Source organism: Chrysemys picta, chromosome 3, assembly GCF_011386835.1.
Source record: "Chrysemys picta bellii isolate R12L10 chromosome 3, ASM1138683v2, whole genome shotgun sequence".
Taxonomy (NCBI): domain Eukaryota; kingdom Metazoa; phylum Chordata; order Testudines; family Emydidae; genus Chrysemys; species Chrysemys picta.
In genome coordinates, this window is record NC_088793.1 from 6,048,618 (window position 1) to 6,063,992 (window position 15,375).

Genomic DNA, 15,375 nt, shown 5'->3' on the forward strand with positions numbered 1-15,375 from the left:
GTTGAGTTACTTACACTCCTTCAACTCCCCCTGAAGTTTCAAGTGGATTTAGTAATCTTCTCTCTCTTCTCTAAATTGCTTGGGAGTATGGCTGTGCACTGTTAAAAAGGTTGCAATGTTCCACCCCAGAGGTGGCTGCATTTAAACACAGGGTGAAGTGTACTGTTGTTGTGCATTGTTAAACAGCCACTAAGTTCCACCCCAGAGGTGGCTGCATTTAAACACAGGGTGAAGTGTACTGTTGTTGTGCATTGTTAAACAGCCGCTATGTTCCACCCCAGAGGTGGCTGCATTTAAACACAGGGTGAAGTGTACTGTTGTTGTGCATTGTTAAACAGCTGCTATGTTCCACCCCGGAGGTGGCAGCATTTCAGTCGTGAGAGAAGTGATTCTTCTGTATATTTGGTTCTTTCAAGAACAGCCTCTTAAATGTATATAGCACCTTTTATCCCAAGCACTTGATAGATTTAGGCCTAACTCCTGAGTCACTCAGTTTTCACTTAGCCCTTACCTGGGCAAAACTCTAACCGAGTACAAATACATACAGTGCCATCAAAATGCAGTTACCTCTGGGGTGGAAGGAGGCGTAATCAGGCACACAGCACACACAATACTGTCAGCTGGGCCCCGATCAAAAACCCAGTCAAGTTGATGGAAAGATTTCCATCGACTTCAATAGGCTTTGGATCAGGCCCTGGGTGAACTGCGGATGGGTACTTCTTAAACCAAACTCAGTTTGCTGCTACCCCTATCCCTGCCCCATTGTCTCTCATCACATGTTCAGCCTGTCAGCTCTTTGAGGCAGGGACTGTTTGTTTATTTCATGTACGTACAGTGCCTAGCGCAATGGGGCGCTGGTTCCTGACTGGAACCACTAGTTGCTACAAATAATGAAGGCAATGCGAATAAATAATAATAATGTAGGCCAAGGAGACCAGGGCAAATGTCAGCTCTGAGACACAGCTCCAGGGCATCTGTAACGTCTGCGCAAAGCAGAGGGGAAATTTGTAATTAAGGCTCACTTCAAAGGCCACCCGCCGCACGCCCAGCTAGACAGTAAACTGTATCTTTCTATGGCAATAAATAACAATAATAACAACAAGCTGTTGTGTAGCTTTTTCATCGGTAGATCTCAAAGCGTTTTAGAAAGGAGGTCAGTATTTAGCTGGTCCTGTCTCTGCACAGGGGCTGGGACTTGGTGACCTCTTGAGGTCTCTTCCAGCCCTACATTTCTAGGATTATCCCCATTTAACACATAAGGGAAACTGAGGCACAGAGTCTTCGCTTCTCAAAAGGTATTTAAAGCACCTAATTCCCAGATAAACAAACAGGAGTTAGGTATCTTGATACCTTTGGGGACCGGGGCCAGAGAGACTATGGGTAAACTTTCAGTCGGACAGAGGCATTTTGGGCCATTTTACCCTCAGTGCTTTGCCCAGGGTTGAACAAGAAGGCTGTAGCTTAGCAGGGGTGTAAACCTAGGTCTAGCACCCGAACTGCTAAGACAAGGAGCTTCAAAGGGCCACATTCCCCCTCAGCGTAACTCATTTGCCTCCAATACAGCTTCAGGGCAGGTCAATGCTGCCCAGTGCATCTAATTCATATTAATATAGAGATATACCTATCTCAGAACTGGAAGGGACCTTGAAAAGTCATCAAGTCCAACCCCCTACCTTCACTAGCAGGACCAAGTACTGATTTTGCCCCAGATCCCTAAGTAGCCCCCTCAAGGATTGAACTCAGAACCCTGGGTTTAGCAGACCAATGCTCAAACCACTGAGCTATCCCTCCCCCTCCTACCCCTTCACACGGGTGAAGGACTGAGCAGATCCTGGGAACCGTCTCCACCATCTCCCTGCAGATATGGCCCAGGTGCTGTATGGACCATTCCTCTTCTTCTTAACCCCTTCTCTCTCTCCAGAGCTTCCTGGAGATGAACCAATTACCCCTCACGTTCCCAGCATGGGGTGGAGCAGGGATCAGAACAGGGTAGGCGGTGCTTAGGGAAGCCCCACCTTCTGCTGGGAAGGGGAGGATGTTGGGATAGCTGTCCTTAGATGCAGCATGCAGGCTCTTTGTAGTTGCCTTTAGGTTTAAGCGTCACCTCTTGCTAATGGGAGCAGCTTTTTGAGCCAGATCTCAGCTGATGCAAATGTACTTCAATGCCAGTTCCTACCAGCTGAAGGTCTCCCCCCTCCAAATCTTGTTTGCTGCTCCAAGGAAGGAACACGGGGGAGGTCTCCATGGCGCTATGCCCCATCGCTAGATTGGAAACTGAACCTGTGGCCGTCTAGCCCAGGAACAGGAGCACCAGCCGCTGCATCCATGAGACACTGGACATAGATCTCTTCCATGGTCCCCTTCCCCGGCTGCTCCATCTCAGCCACGTCCTGCGGGGCCAGGGCAAACGCTTTGTGCTCCATGCGCTTCGATTCGCTTGCTTATTTTAGAATTTGTCTTGGCCTTCTTTGCTTGCCTTGGCATCTCCCCATAAACAGCCTTTCATTTCCTCGGCTTCCTGGAAGGCTTATCTACCCTTCTCCCCCTCCGAGACAGCTCCGTCAGAGAACAGAGAGTGTAGCCTCTTACCTCTGATTTCCCCTCCTGTCTCTGTTAGCTCATCTAGCTGTTAAAGTTCATGGATCTTCCACCGAAGTACACGGGTGACTGGCATATAGTCATCCATTCCGTGACTGACCGACCCTTGTGTGCTGACACCTAAACAGCACAGGCCTTGGAGCTAGAGATCCAGAGAGAACCACAGGGTCTGTCTGTGTCCAGCAGCCTCGGCAATAATCTCCTGGATATCATGACAGCTGAGTTGTGTCCTTTTTCTGCCAAGGTGGCAGTGGTGCTGTGTAACAGGGCACGCTTGCCCCACCCTGGTCTGGAAGGGGTTAACCCCACCCTATTGGCTGAGGAGGCCACACCTGCTCAGCCCTGCTGGGCGTGCTCCTGCTGTTGCCCAGGTATGATGGGTTGGGTCACAGAGACCCCCTTGGGACTGCCACCTGATATGCTGAGACTACCTCTGAGCCTGTTTTCCCTGCCAGCTTGGGACTTCAGTACCCTGTCTTATTGAGCCAGACATGCTAGCCTGCTGCAAACACAGACCCAAGTCTGAACCACGTCCCCCAAAAGCTGAAGACTTAAACTGAAAACAGCTTAAGAAGTACTCCTGTCTCTAGCACCCAGACACCCAACTCCCAGTGAGATCCAAACTCCAAATAGATCCATTTAACTCTGTATAAAGCTTATACAGGGTAAACTCATAAATTGTCCGGCCTCTATAACACTGGTAGAGAGATATGCACAGCTGTTTGCTCCCCCAGGTATTACTTACTCATTCTGGGTTATTAATAAACAAAAGTGATTTTATTAAGTATAAAATGTAGGATTTAAGTGGTTCCAAGTAATAACAAACAGAACCAAGTAAGTTACCGAGCAAAATAAAACAAAAACATGCAAGTCTAAGCCTAATACATTAAGAAACTGATTACAGATAAAATCTCATCCTCAGAGATGTTCCAATAAGCTTCTTTCACAGACTGGATGCCTTCCTAGTCTGGGCTCAATCCTTTCCCCTGGTACAGCCCTTGTTCCAGCTCTGGTGGTAGCTAGGGGATTTCTCATGACTGCAGCCTCCTTTGTTCTGTTCCACCCCCTTGTATAGCTTTGGCACAAGGCGGGAATCTTTTGTCTCTCTGGGTTCCCCCCCCCCTTCTAAATGGAAAAGCACCAGGTTAAAGATGGATTCCAGTACCAGGTGACCTGGTCACATGTCTTGTGAGACCCCCAAGCCTTCATTCTTCCCAGCCCGACTCACAGGAAAGCTTGCAAGTAAACAGAGCCATCTACAGTCAATTGTCCTATTTGATGGGAGCCATTAAGATTCTAACCCACCATTAATGGCCCACACTTTGCATAACTACAATAGGACCTCAGAGTTATATTCACTAGTTTCAGATACAAGAATGATACATTCATACAAACAGGATGACCACACTAGGTAGATTATAAACTTTGTAATGATGCCTTACAAGAGACCTTTTGCATGAAGCATGTTCCAGTTACATTATATTCACACTCATTAGCATATTTTCATAACATCATATGGAGTGCACAACGTCACACCAGGGAGCAACTACTCAGATCAGTCAAGGCTGACCACTGAAGAGGGAGGATGCAGACAGCCAGCTCCACCCTGGGAGGCGCTGCCACCCCAGACTGCGGAAGCCAGCCACACCGCGACACAAGAGGATGCCCGTGACAGCTTGGAACTGCTGGGAACTGCCTGAACCGAGGAACCCTGAGACACTGGGGACGCCCAGACCACCACACTAGGAGACGGGGTAGGAAGTGGCCAGGGGCTGACCATTGGGCCGGGTGCTGTCAGTATGTTGCGGTCAGATCCCTGCTGACCCAGTGGCGGAACCATCTGCCACTGTTAGGGCCCTGGGCTGGGACCTGGTGGAGTAGGGTGGGCCCGGGTCCTCCTACCCCCTGCTGCCATCTCCACCCCAGGGGCAGCAGCCTCCCCACCTTAGGCCAAGAGGCCTTCATTTGTCTGCCACCTACCTGAGCCAAAACACCATGCGATAGACTGTCTACTGCTCTGTCCCACATAAAGGGTCAGAGAGCCCCTGATCCTTAGACAACTTTTAACTCCACCTTGCTTGAGGGCTGAGTTAACTGGACTGTTTGCAGCTATGTCCTACCGGAAGGCTCAGGACGCCCATACTCACTCTGGCTATTACACCACACAGCCCTGAGGGAAAGGCAGCCATATTGACTTTGGCCCATAGGCCGCACCACCCCGAGGCTAAGGGTGGTTGAATGGACTTAACTGTGGGGCTATAATGACCCCTACCCCATCCCAAAAAAGGGGACAGGGCATATTTGCCTCGTGACATGCTGGGACTGTGCGTGCTGGGGGTTCTGCTGCACCCCCTGGATTGAACTAGTAATAACAAACACCAGATACATGGTTTCCATCAGCAGCACTCCCACTATAAAAATTGCTCCAGCACCCCTGCATGAGAGGTAGTAGGGTGTGTTCTGGGGATTCACCCAGGCGTCCAGAGAGGGGGGGCAGGGACGGAATTTGGGGGAGACCCATATTGTCACCTCACTGCTGAGTGGTAGCAGATGTCGGGGCCTTGCAGGCTGGCCTCCCGCTGCAGCAGACATCAGTGACGTGGCGTTTGGGCATATTGCTAGTGCAGCTTGTTTCTTTACACCGCACCAGTCTTGAAGCAGAGGTGGTCACAAATGACATGCAGACAAGCTCCTCTTCCAGGACCCTCAGCCCATATCAGTGCCCCGTTCCCAGGGAGCAACACTGCCCTAAGAATTTGTCCCAGTGAGAGAGATTAAGGCAGGGCGCCAATGCTGCCCAGTGCTTCTAACTTGCTGCTGCTTGCAAGCCGCAATGCTTCTATTCATAGACGTGCACTACAACGCTAACAACACCGCACTTCTTCAAAGACTGACCATAACATGCACACCAAGAACAACAATGTGCCAGACTCTGTGTAACAGCGGGCGCCTGCCAGAACAATATCACATTTCTGTTTGCTGAAATCGCTGTCAAAAAAAATCAGAATTAGCTCTAGTAACAGCTGCCAAACTCCTGCATTGGTTAGAGTTCCCATCCAATTCCTCCATGTGGTACTTCCCAGGTAGACAAACTGACCTTTGGGCAGGCTTTGGATTGGGTGAGGGGTGTTTTTTTCATGAGACCTTAAAACCAAGGTCTTATCTATTCTACTGGTGGTGCTACTAACGAGAAGGGATTTTTCCCAGTGACCACAGCTAAAATCTCCCCTCCTCAATGCCACGGTGCATTGTGGAGTATTCTGGCTGGGTGCAGCACTCCACCCCAGATGTGACTGCATTTCAGCGGTGACATGACTATGCTCAGTATACACAGACAAAAAGCATTGTGTCTATGAAAGGTTACTAGTCCAGAAAACCAGCCCTTCACTGAAAGCATGGAACTGGGGTATTGCCTCCCCATGTGTCTGCTTCCTACAAGTTACAGCAATGACTATAAATCATAGAAATTCAGCAATTACCGCCAGCGTATTTGGCCATTTATTGGAGATGGGCCTGGACCAGTCCCCCAGATCTGAACACCCCTGAAACTCAGGGAGTTTTGAAACGCACATTTGGAAGCTGAGGCATCCCCATTTACCCCTGAGTCTGAATCGCTAGGAGGGGACATTTGTGGATGACAGTCAGAAAAAGGACTGGGGGAAGGGATCCCATGTGCGGGAATGTGGGCGGTAACACTGGACTGTTCCATCATGGATACAGCGGGGAGGAAATTTCTAAATGTTTAAACCCTAGAGGGTGGGGTATTCTCGGTCACGCATCTTCATAAGAACATAAGAATGGCCGTACCGGGTCAGACCAAAGGTCCATCTAGCCCAGTATCCTGTCTACCGACAGTGGCCAATGGCAGGTGCCCCAGAGGGAGTGGACCAACAGGCAATGATCAAGTGATCTCTCTCCTGCCATGCCATCTCTGACAAACAGAGGCTAGGGACACCATTCCTTACCCATCCTGGCTAATACCCATTAATGGACTTAACCACCATGAATTTATCCCGTTCTCTTTTAAACTCTGTTATAGTCCTAGCCTTCACAACCTCCTCAGGTAAGGAGTTCCACAAGTTGACTTTGCGCTGCGTGAAGAAGAACTTCCTTGTATTTGTTTTAAACCTGCTGCCTATTAATTTCATTTGATGACCCCTAGTTCTTGTATTATGGGAATAAGTAAATAACTTTTCCTTATCCACTTTCTCCACATCACTCATGATTTTATAGACCTCTATCATATCCCCCCTTAGTCTCCTCTTTTCCAAGCTGGAGAGTCCTAGCCTCTTTAATCTCTCCTCATATGGGACCTGTTCCAAACCCCTAATCATTTTAGTTGCCCTTTTCTGAACCTTTTCTAGTGCCAGTATATCTTTTTTGAGATGAGGAGACCACATCTGTACACAGGATTCGAGGTGAGGGCGTACCATCGATTTATATAAGGGCAATAATATATTCGCAGTCTTATTCTCTATCTCCTTTTTAATGATTCCTAACATCCTGTTTGCTTTTTTGACCGCCTCTGCACACTGCATGGACATTTTCAGAGAACTATCCACGATGACTCCAAGATCTTTTTCCTGACTTCTTGTAGCTAAATTAGCCCCCATCATATTGTATGTATAGTTGGGGTTATTTTTTCCAATGTGCATTACTTTACATTTATCTACATTAAATTTCATTTGCCATTTTGTTGCCCAATCACTTAGTTTTGTGAGATCTTTTTGAAGTTCATCACAATCTGCTTTGGTCTCCATCCCCTCCTGCGCATGGACCAGTGACCCCTCCAGGGGACCAGCTTACGCATTAGATGGTAAAGAAAATCAGTCATTTCTAACCCCCTGAGGGCAGCACCTCAAAGACTGCAACATTCACCTAAAGTCAAGGGGCCTCTCATAGGGGCCAGATGAGATCAAACGATTAGTCTAAGCCCAGAGCTGCAAGAGGCATGAGATCATGAGACACAATTTATCATATAGGCCCCAGCAGCCTTGTTGCCCGGAAGCCCAGGACAATCAGAAATCAGATCCAAGTGAATTTAACCTAATCACTTATTGCCCAGTGGGAAAAGTGCTGTCTCGCCCCTACAAACGCTGGGTGTGCCTGCCAAGCGACATATCCCACCTGAGGCCAACAGTGAAAAATTAGCCTCTCATTAAACCAAGCACCAGACTCTAAGAATGTAAGAATGGCCATATTGGGTCAGACCAATGGCTAATGCCAGGTGCCCCAGAGGGAATGAACAGAACAGGGAATCATCAAGTGATCCACCCCCTGTCAGCCTATTCCTGGCTTCTCTACCATGATGAAGATCATGTAAGTACCTGGGTGGATGGACAGGCAGATCTACTGCAACGCAGGAGAAGTTCATGACTTTTCCCATCCTGCTTGTTGCTCTACTCTGACAACCATGTTTGAGATCCCGCCTGACCTTGGAAAAGGTCACCTTCCTGTCCCCAGCCCCAGCCTGATACGCAAACCTTGGAGATAGCCTGCTAGGGTCTAAGATGCATTGGGCAGGTAGGTCAATATCTATTAAGCCAATATGAGTGGGGAAAATGAACAAGCCCCGTTCTCTTATTTCAGCACGAAGGAGGCTGATTCCTAATGTCTTGGCCATCATATTAATGTAGCTAACGAAAACTATTGACCCAGCAGCCAGACTTCACACTCAGAGTGTGAGTCCCAGCTCAGGGCACGTAGACTGATTTAAGTAAATGAAATGATCTTGACAACAGAGTTCACTGTAAAAATGATGGGACGGGGGTGGAGATTGTCTTCCTTATGTAGGATGAGGAGTGGAAGGGCAGGCACTAAAAGAGGAGAGACCTTTTGAAGGAGTTTCTCAAACATCGTCTTGAACACGAGAAAAGCTTATCCCGCCGTGAGAAAAACAAAGCCCGGCTGGTTTGGCAGTGTTCCCGGATCATAGGCTGCGATTCCCAGTGTAATATTTCCCGACAGGCCCACGTTGAAGTCGTTAAGTCACACACAGGACAGTTTAATGTATTTATTTTATGTGTGCAGGTTCAAACCGCAACTCTAATAACATTGTCCACCCAGAGAATGCGATTCCTTATTGGACTCATCTCTTGGAAAGCAGAGCCGCTCCTTCCGCTGGGCAAATTTTGTTTTCACCCAGACTTTGGCCTTGAATGTGTCTAATCAAGTTGGACAAACATTTACAGGGCCGAGGACTCAAACATTCCCTCTCACACACACACACACACACACTGGCATGGGTGTGCAGGAAACATGTGTATTTAATAACATACTCCAGGGTTAAGAGGGGGAGTGTTTGCCCGGGACTGAAGTAAAGGTTAGTTCAGCTTTGCTTAATACTCTTTGCCTGTCAAGCCGTTATTTGGCAACAGTCGATGAGAAAAATCTACCGTCCCCTTGTCTCGGAAAGGAAAGGAAACCACAGACCATAACTATCATGTGGGTTTGGCTGGGGGATGCCAAAAAGCAGGTTGTGTGATTGGCTTCCAGCCACATTGTAACCACCGATCGCTAGCTCCTTTGTGATATCAGGGGCTTCTGCCCCCCCCCCCCCCAAGAATTGCAGTGCTCTTGAAAAAGATGCAGGACTGTGATGATCATCTAGTCCAGTATTTCTCAAACACGGGTCCCAACCCAAAAGGGGGTTGCAAACCTATTGTAGGGGAGGTCGCAGTATTGCCACCCTAACTTCTGTGCTGCCTTCGGAGCTGGGCGGCCGGAGAGCGGTGGCTGCTAGCCGGGCACCCAGCTCTGAAGGCAGCGCGGCCACCAGCAGCAGTGCAGAAGTAAGGGTGGCCTGGTATGGGAGGGTTGTCACATTTTTGGGGTGGGTGTCGTCACAGCCTGAAATATTTTCAAAGGGGGTCCCAGCAAAAAGAAACAAAAGTTTGAGACCCCCTGATCTAGTCTGACCTGCTGCAGGACACCGGCCAGTGGTTCCTTCATCAAGCCTGTACCTTGTGACTGAGCTAGAGTGTGATGGCCACCACGCCTGGCGAGTGGCACCGCTGCGGATGCTGAAGCCCCATGCCCTCAGGGACTGTACTCATCTCTAAAAATCCCGGTAAGGAAAATTGTCAGTGGCTGTAAAACAAAGAAAACAAACTGGTGCTACTGCAACCCACACATTTATTCTCTCGTCTTCCCTTCTTCTTCCCTCCTTCCTTTCAGTGCCAGTACATCCTGCCGAGGGCTAGGCCCACACGGGTGAGGGCCCTGCTGTCTGCATCAAGCCATGTGTAGGCTGAGAAGGAAGCTAGCTGTGTTTTTCTGCACATATCCCAGAACTGGCTCCAGTCCTGTCCCCGCACAGACATACCAGGGCTTATGGATTCTTTGTTCTTTTCCAACAAGAGGGAGCCATGGGCTAATAACAGCAACTCACAGTGTCAAGTGCTTTCCATCTTCCAAGCACTGCACAAACACTGTCTAGTCAGCCGGGAGATCTGAAGAGCCAATGCAGCCCTCGGAGCACAGAAACCTTTTGAAGGCAAGACGGTGCCAAGCAGAGGACATCTGGGAGGCCAATGCGGAGAACAGATTCCCCCTCTTGACAAACCAGTTTGGGATCTGGTACATGGTCGCCAAAGTTACCGCAGTGACAAGGGGGTGGGGTTGCCACTCATTCCACAACTTATAGGACAGTCTTTGATTTTGAGGCTCATGATCCAAGCATCCTGACATATTTCTTGGGCTGAAGCAGCGTCATTTGATTTGTGGCACGGATAGAACAAGGCAAAATCATGGTGCCCCGGATCTGCCTTGAAGAGCTGGGAGCCCTTCTGCATCCTTCTTGTTTCGCTGTTGCATGGCACTGAGGGAAGAGGACTCTCCGTCCTCCTGCTGGCACTGCCCTTTTGGTCGAGAATCCCGCCTCTTCTCACATGTTTGCAGCATGCGACAGGGACAGCACACCCCTGCGTGGAGGTGCATGAGTTTCAAACATCTCCCCTCCCAGTGCTAGCATGCTGCAGTGCACCCTGGGGGCCACGAAACAGGCACAGTGCTGCATAGTCAAGGGGACACATCCATGCGGCTAAACAAAGTGCTACTATTCCAGCCTGGTGCATCTCACCTATAAGCTACCAGGAATCCCATTACCTTATTTTAATGACTCCATGGCTGCAGACAGACAATGCACACATCGCAGGCACCAGTTCAACTGCACACATGCAACATTGGAAGTAGAACTCAGGACTGTCTCTTGCAAGCTCTCAGACCCCTGTGACTCCAGATGAAGGAGAATTTCTCTTAGTTCATAGAATCATAGAATATCAGGGTTGGAAGGGACCTCAGGAGGTCCTCTAGTCCAACCCCCTGCTCAAAGCAGGACCAACCCCAACTAATTCATCCCAGCCAGGGCTTTGTCAAGCCGGGCCTTAAAAACCTCTAAGGATGGAGATTCCACCACCTCCCTAGGTAACCCATTCCAGTGCTTCACCACCCTCCTAGTGAAATAGTGTTTCCTAATATCCAATCTAAACCTCCCCCACTGCAACTTGAGACCATTACTTCTTGTTCTGTCATCTGCTACCACTGAGAACAGCCGAGCTCCATCCTCTTTGGAACCCACCTTCAGGTAGCTGAAGGCTGCTATCAAATTCCCCCTCACTCTTCTCTTCTGCAGACTACACAAGCCCAGTTCCCTCAGTCTCTCCTCATAAGTCATGTGCCCCAGCCCCCTAATCATTTTCATTGCCCTCCGCTGGACTCTCTTCAATTTGTCCACATCCCTTCTGTAGTCCACATCCTTCCTAGTTGTAGTAATATTAGCGCTTATCTCCTCTATGGGCCATTATGAGAGGGTGACATGAGCAAATCAGCGGGACACCTTGCCCATGATTAGCCCATTGCGGACTGCTGAATATTTACCTGGCAAACAAAGCCAAGTCAACTTAACCAAGACATACTGAATTATTGGGAAATGGGTGGTGGTGGTGCTGGTGGTGGCGGGGGTGGGGTGGGCTGTTTCCACCCCAGAGTGCAACCAGGCCCGACTCAATCTTGTAAGAGGGAGGTCAAGGAAATTCTTTTGCCTCCCATTCCCTGGCTGCAAAACAACCACCCCAGGGAATTAATTTCTCCCTCTTTTACAGAGCATCAGAGCTGGAGAAGAGCTAGTCAGCACCATCTACTGCACTCCCCCTTCTTTGGTTTGCATTATGAGGATCTAAATATGCAGGACACCTTCTTTACCTAGGGCTGCAGCTCTGAGATCTTTGTGTGGCTTCCTCTCCACTTTGCAATGTCACCAATAAATCTCTTTTCCCACATCTCTTCCCTTTAGGACAGAGCTTCCTCGGGCTGCAATTTTGCTTTGCAATCTGTGTATTCCACCAGGAATAGTTCCTCTTACAAAGGTGGCATGAAACGAGGGACAGACGGAGGAACTGGGCCTTTCAATGGACTGGAATGATGCTGGTGGTAATTGCTGTGGTGCTGAGTACATATTTGGGAGTAGACAGATTGATCCAGACTGGCAGTTCCTAACCTGAGGTCCATCTAATGCAGTCTCCTGTCTCTGATGGATGTACAGATAAGCTGAAAGGTTTCATTCTCTGTGGTACTTTTCCCATGGTGCACCAGGTGCATGTGTGTGATTCAGAGCGAGAGGTATGTTAAAAGAAGACACTTTTGTTTTGTTTTCACAATGCACCGTTAACCTGGAGAACTCACTGTCACAGTATATTATTGAAGTTAAGAGCATAGTGGAATTTCTAAACAGTTTAGACATTTATATGACAATCATCTGCAGGAACAGGGCAAAAAATGTGTGAGGAATATCAACCCTCATGTTTTATCGTAGAAGCCCACCAGTATCTGCCTGGGGTCAGGAAGAAAGTTCTTTTCAGGGCAGGTTATTCCATAAGTGTTCACTGGACGGTTTCTTTCACCTTCCTGATTTCTTTTAGAGACAAGACACCAGACTAACAGGGGCTGCATGTCAATTGCTCTGGTTCTGTGTTAGGGGTTGTTTATTTGTGTGAGAAGCATGTACTGCATGCCATTAACCCTGCCTGACCACCTCCCCACATACACACACTTCACCCCTCTGGGGTTCTTATGCAAAGCAGGACAAAGCAGGCCTCACTGGGAACTTTCTGTGGGTGCACCTGGCTTGAAACGATGATGCTTTCATTTTCTGCACCTTTAAATCTCTAAGTGCAACGCCTACCTGCAGAGAGAGCAGCCACTTTGGTTTTTAGAGTTGCTGTAGAGTGTTACAAAGACACACACACACACACACACACACACACTGTGCACCTCTCAGGGAGACTTGACTTCTGTTCTTTCTTGGCTACCATAAGCTAAAATAAACGGTGTTTGAGTCAGAAAGTGCGTGTTTTGGAAACATAACCATTTCTTATGGGTGTTTTTTAAGTTTACGGTATGCGATTTTTTTAGACAGCCTACCTACTCATTTGCTCTGCTAAAATAGGTACATAAACTCTAGCTGTACCATGGCATCAAAATAACGGTTTGTGCTCCATGATCTCACACCTGTTTTTAACCTGGGATATAATGAGCCGCTTCAAAACCACAAGAAACCAAAAAGAGGTGGCAGAAAATAAACCCTGATATAAGGCTAACTAGTGAGTGTGCACGTAAGAACTCCCCTCCCATCCTGAGGGACGTATAAAAAGCCTGACGCAAGTCCAGGTACACAGAGTTTGGGTGGATCCTGGCCCTGTTTTATCCTCCTTCATCCCAGGCCTCTAAATGGCCACTAATTAACAGGCCCTATATGGGCACCTGGGAGATATCGTCTCTCCTCTACGTTTGACCAGCAGGTGTCACCAAAGCCAACACGTTTCGGGAAGGCCAGACAGAACCAAGAACCCCCATGCCAGGCGCCTGGAGCATGAACCCTGAACAGTACCTTTGAATCCTCGCATCCCAGTAGGGCCGGATGGGCCGAGGTCTCCCTTGTCTCCTTTCAGGCCGGGTGGTCCCAGAGGCCCTCTCTCCCCAGGGAGCCCTGGATTGGGAACGAACAACAGACAAGGTGTTGTTATTACAGCAGGAAACCAAACCGGCAAAGAGCACGCACCCTGCGTGCCGGCTGCGTGCTAACTGGCTCTGCCAGGCCCACCTGGCAGCATGAGACCAACGACAGGCGCGCCCTCTCCATCCCGCCGTCCTGCTAAACCAAATCCCCTCGCTGCTCCTGGCGGATCGGAACGGGAGACGGGCCTGCACTACAAAGCTCACACACAGCTCCCTAATTCCCCAGTGTTCAGTGGGGCTCTGGATCCAGGCTTCTAGTCCGGGCCCAAGCCTAATCCGAACCTCCACGGTGAAGAACCCATTGGTACATCTACAGCTCACGTTGCAACATTTCAGGTGCCTTCGCGGGGGCTCGGGCTTGGTGCAGAGCGACCCAGCCAAATGCAAAAGGGCAACCTCCCCGCAGGACATGTGATGGGAGCAGGGCGGCTCCAGAATCCACAGGATGCCCCGACCTCCTGGGTCCGTCCCACAGCCTCCCTAAAGGGCCTTTAAAGAACCCTGAACTGACTTAGCACTGGGCATTGTGTCCCAATCTCATTTTCCCTCTCTACTCGATATGCTCCTCTGAGAGCGCTGGTTACTGGGAACCATGGCATCTCGACTCCATCCCATCCCGTCGTGCCCGCCTGTGCCCTGGCAGCTCACTCAGGGTGACGTATGTCCCGCCCAGAGGGATAGTACAAGGACTATGTGCCATCTGTGGGTGTCAGTGGGACTTAAGCAGTACCTGGGCCTTGTGCTGGTCCCTCTGCATGGGTGAATTGAACCTCAGGGCCCAGTGCTGCGGCCAGGGAAGTCTCATCGACTCTAAGGCCAGAAGGGACCATCATGATCATCTGGTCTGACCTCCTGCACCTCGCAGGCCGCAGAACCTCGCCCACCCACTCCTGTGACAGACCCAGAACCTCTGGCTGAGTCACTGAAGTCTCAAATCATGATTTCAAGACTTCAAGTTACAGAGAATCCACCATTTACACTAGTTTAAACCTGCAAGTGTCCCGTGCCCCATGCTGCAGAGGAAGGTGGAAAACCCCCAGGGTCTCTGCTAATCAGATGTGGAGGAAAATTCCTTCCCAACCCCAAATATGGTGATCAGTTAAACCCTGAGCATGTGGGCAAGACCCACCAGCCAGATGCCTGGGGAAGAATTCTCTGTAGTGACTCAGAGCCCTCCCCGGCTAGTGTCCCCATCTCTGGCCATTGTAGATGCTAACAGAAGTCACGGATGAGTCATAAGCAATAGTATCATTCCACCCTCCCCCCCCCCAATTTATCAAGTTCAGTCTTGGACCCAGTTAGGTGTTTTGCCCCTCACTGCTCCCCTTGGGAGGCTGTTCCAGAACGTCACTCCTCTGGCGGGGAGAAACCTTCGCCTCATTTCAAGCCTAAACATATTGATGGCCAATTTCCTCTCCATTTGTTCTTGTGTCAATATTGGCCCTTAACTGAAATAACTCCTCTCCCTCCCTGGTGTTTATCCCTCTGAGGTATTTATAGAGAACAATCACATCTCCCCTCAGCCTTTGTTTGGTTAGGCTAAACAAGCCAAGCTCCTGAAGTCCCTCTAACAAGGCAGGTTCTCTGTTCCTCTGATCATCCTAGCAGCCCATGTCAATGGGAGTTTTCCCATCGGTGGCAGGGGATACCGCCTGGGCCCTAACCCTTTCTGTGCTGCATTCTAGGGACATCATAATTCCCAGGGCAGGCGTGGGGCTTCAGGATCTGATTAGTCGCAGCTGTCTGAGGTGTCTGACTGGGGGA

General features: G+C 49.5%; 1 protein-coding gene across 1 annotated transcript in view; it reads right to left on the reverse strand.

Moving 5' to 3' along the window:
* SCARA5 (scavenger receptor class A member 5) overlaps positions 1-15,375 on the reverse strand; it is a 152,515-nt gene that overhangs the window by 38,600 nt on the left and 98,540 nt on the right. Inside the window, exon 6 of the mRNA XM_005284098.4 lies at positions 13,484-13,582. Within this exon, the coding sequence (XP_005284155.2) occupies positions 13,484-13,582 (99 nt within the window). The remainder of the gene's footprint in view (positions 1-13,483; positions 13,583-15,375) is intronic.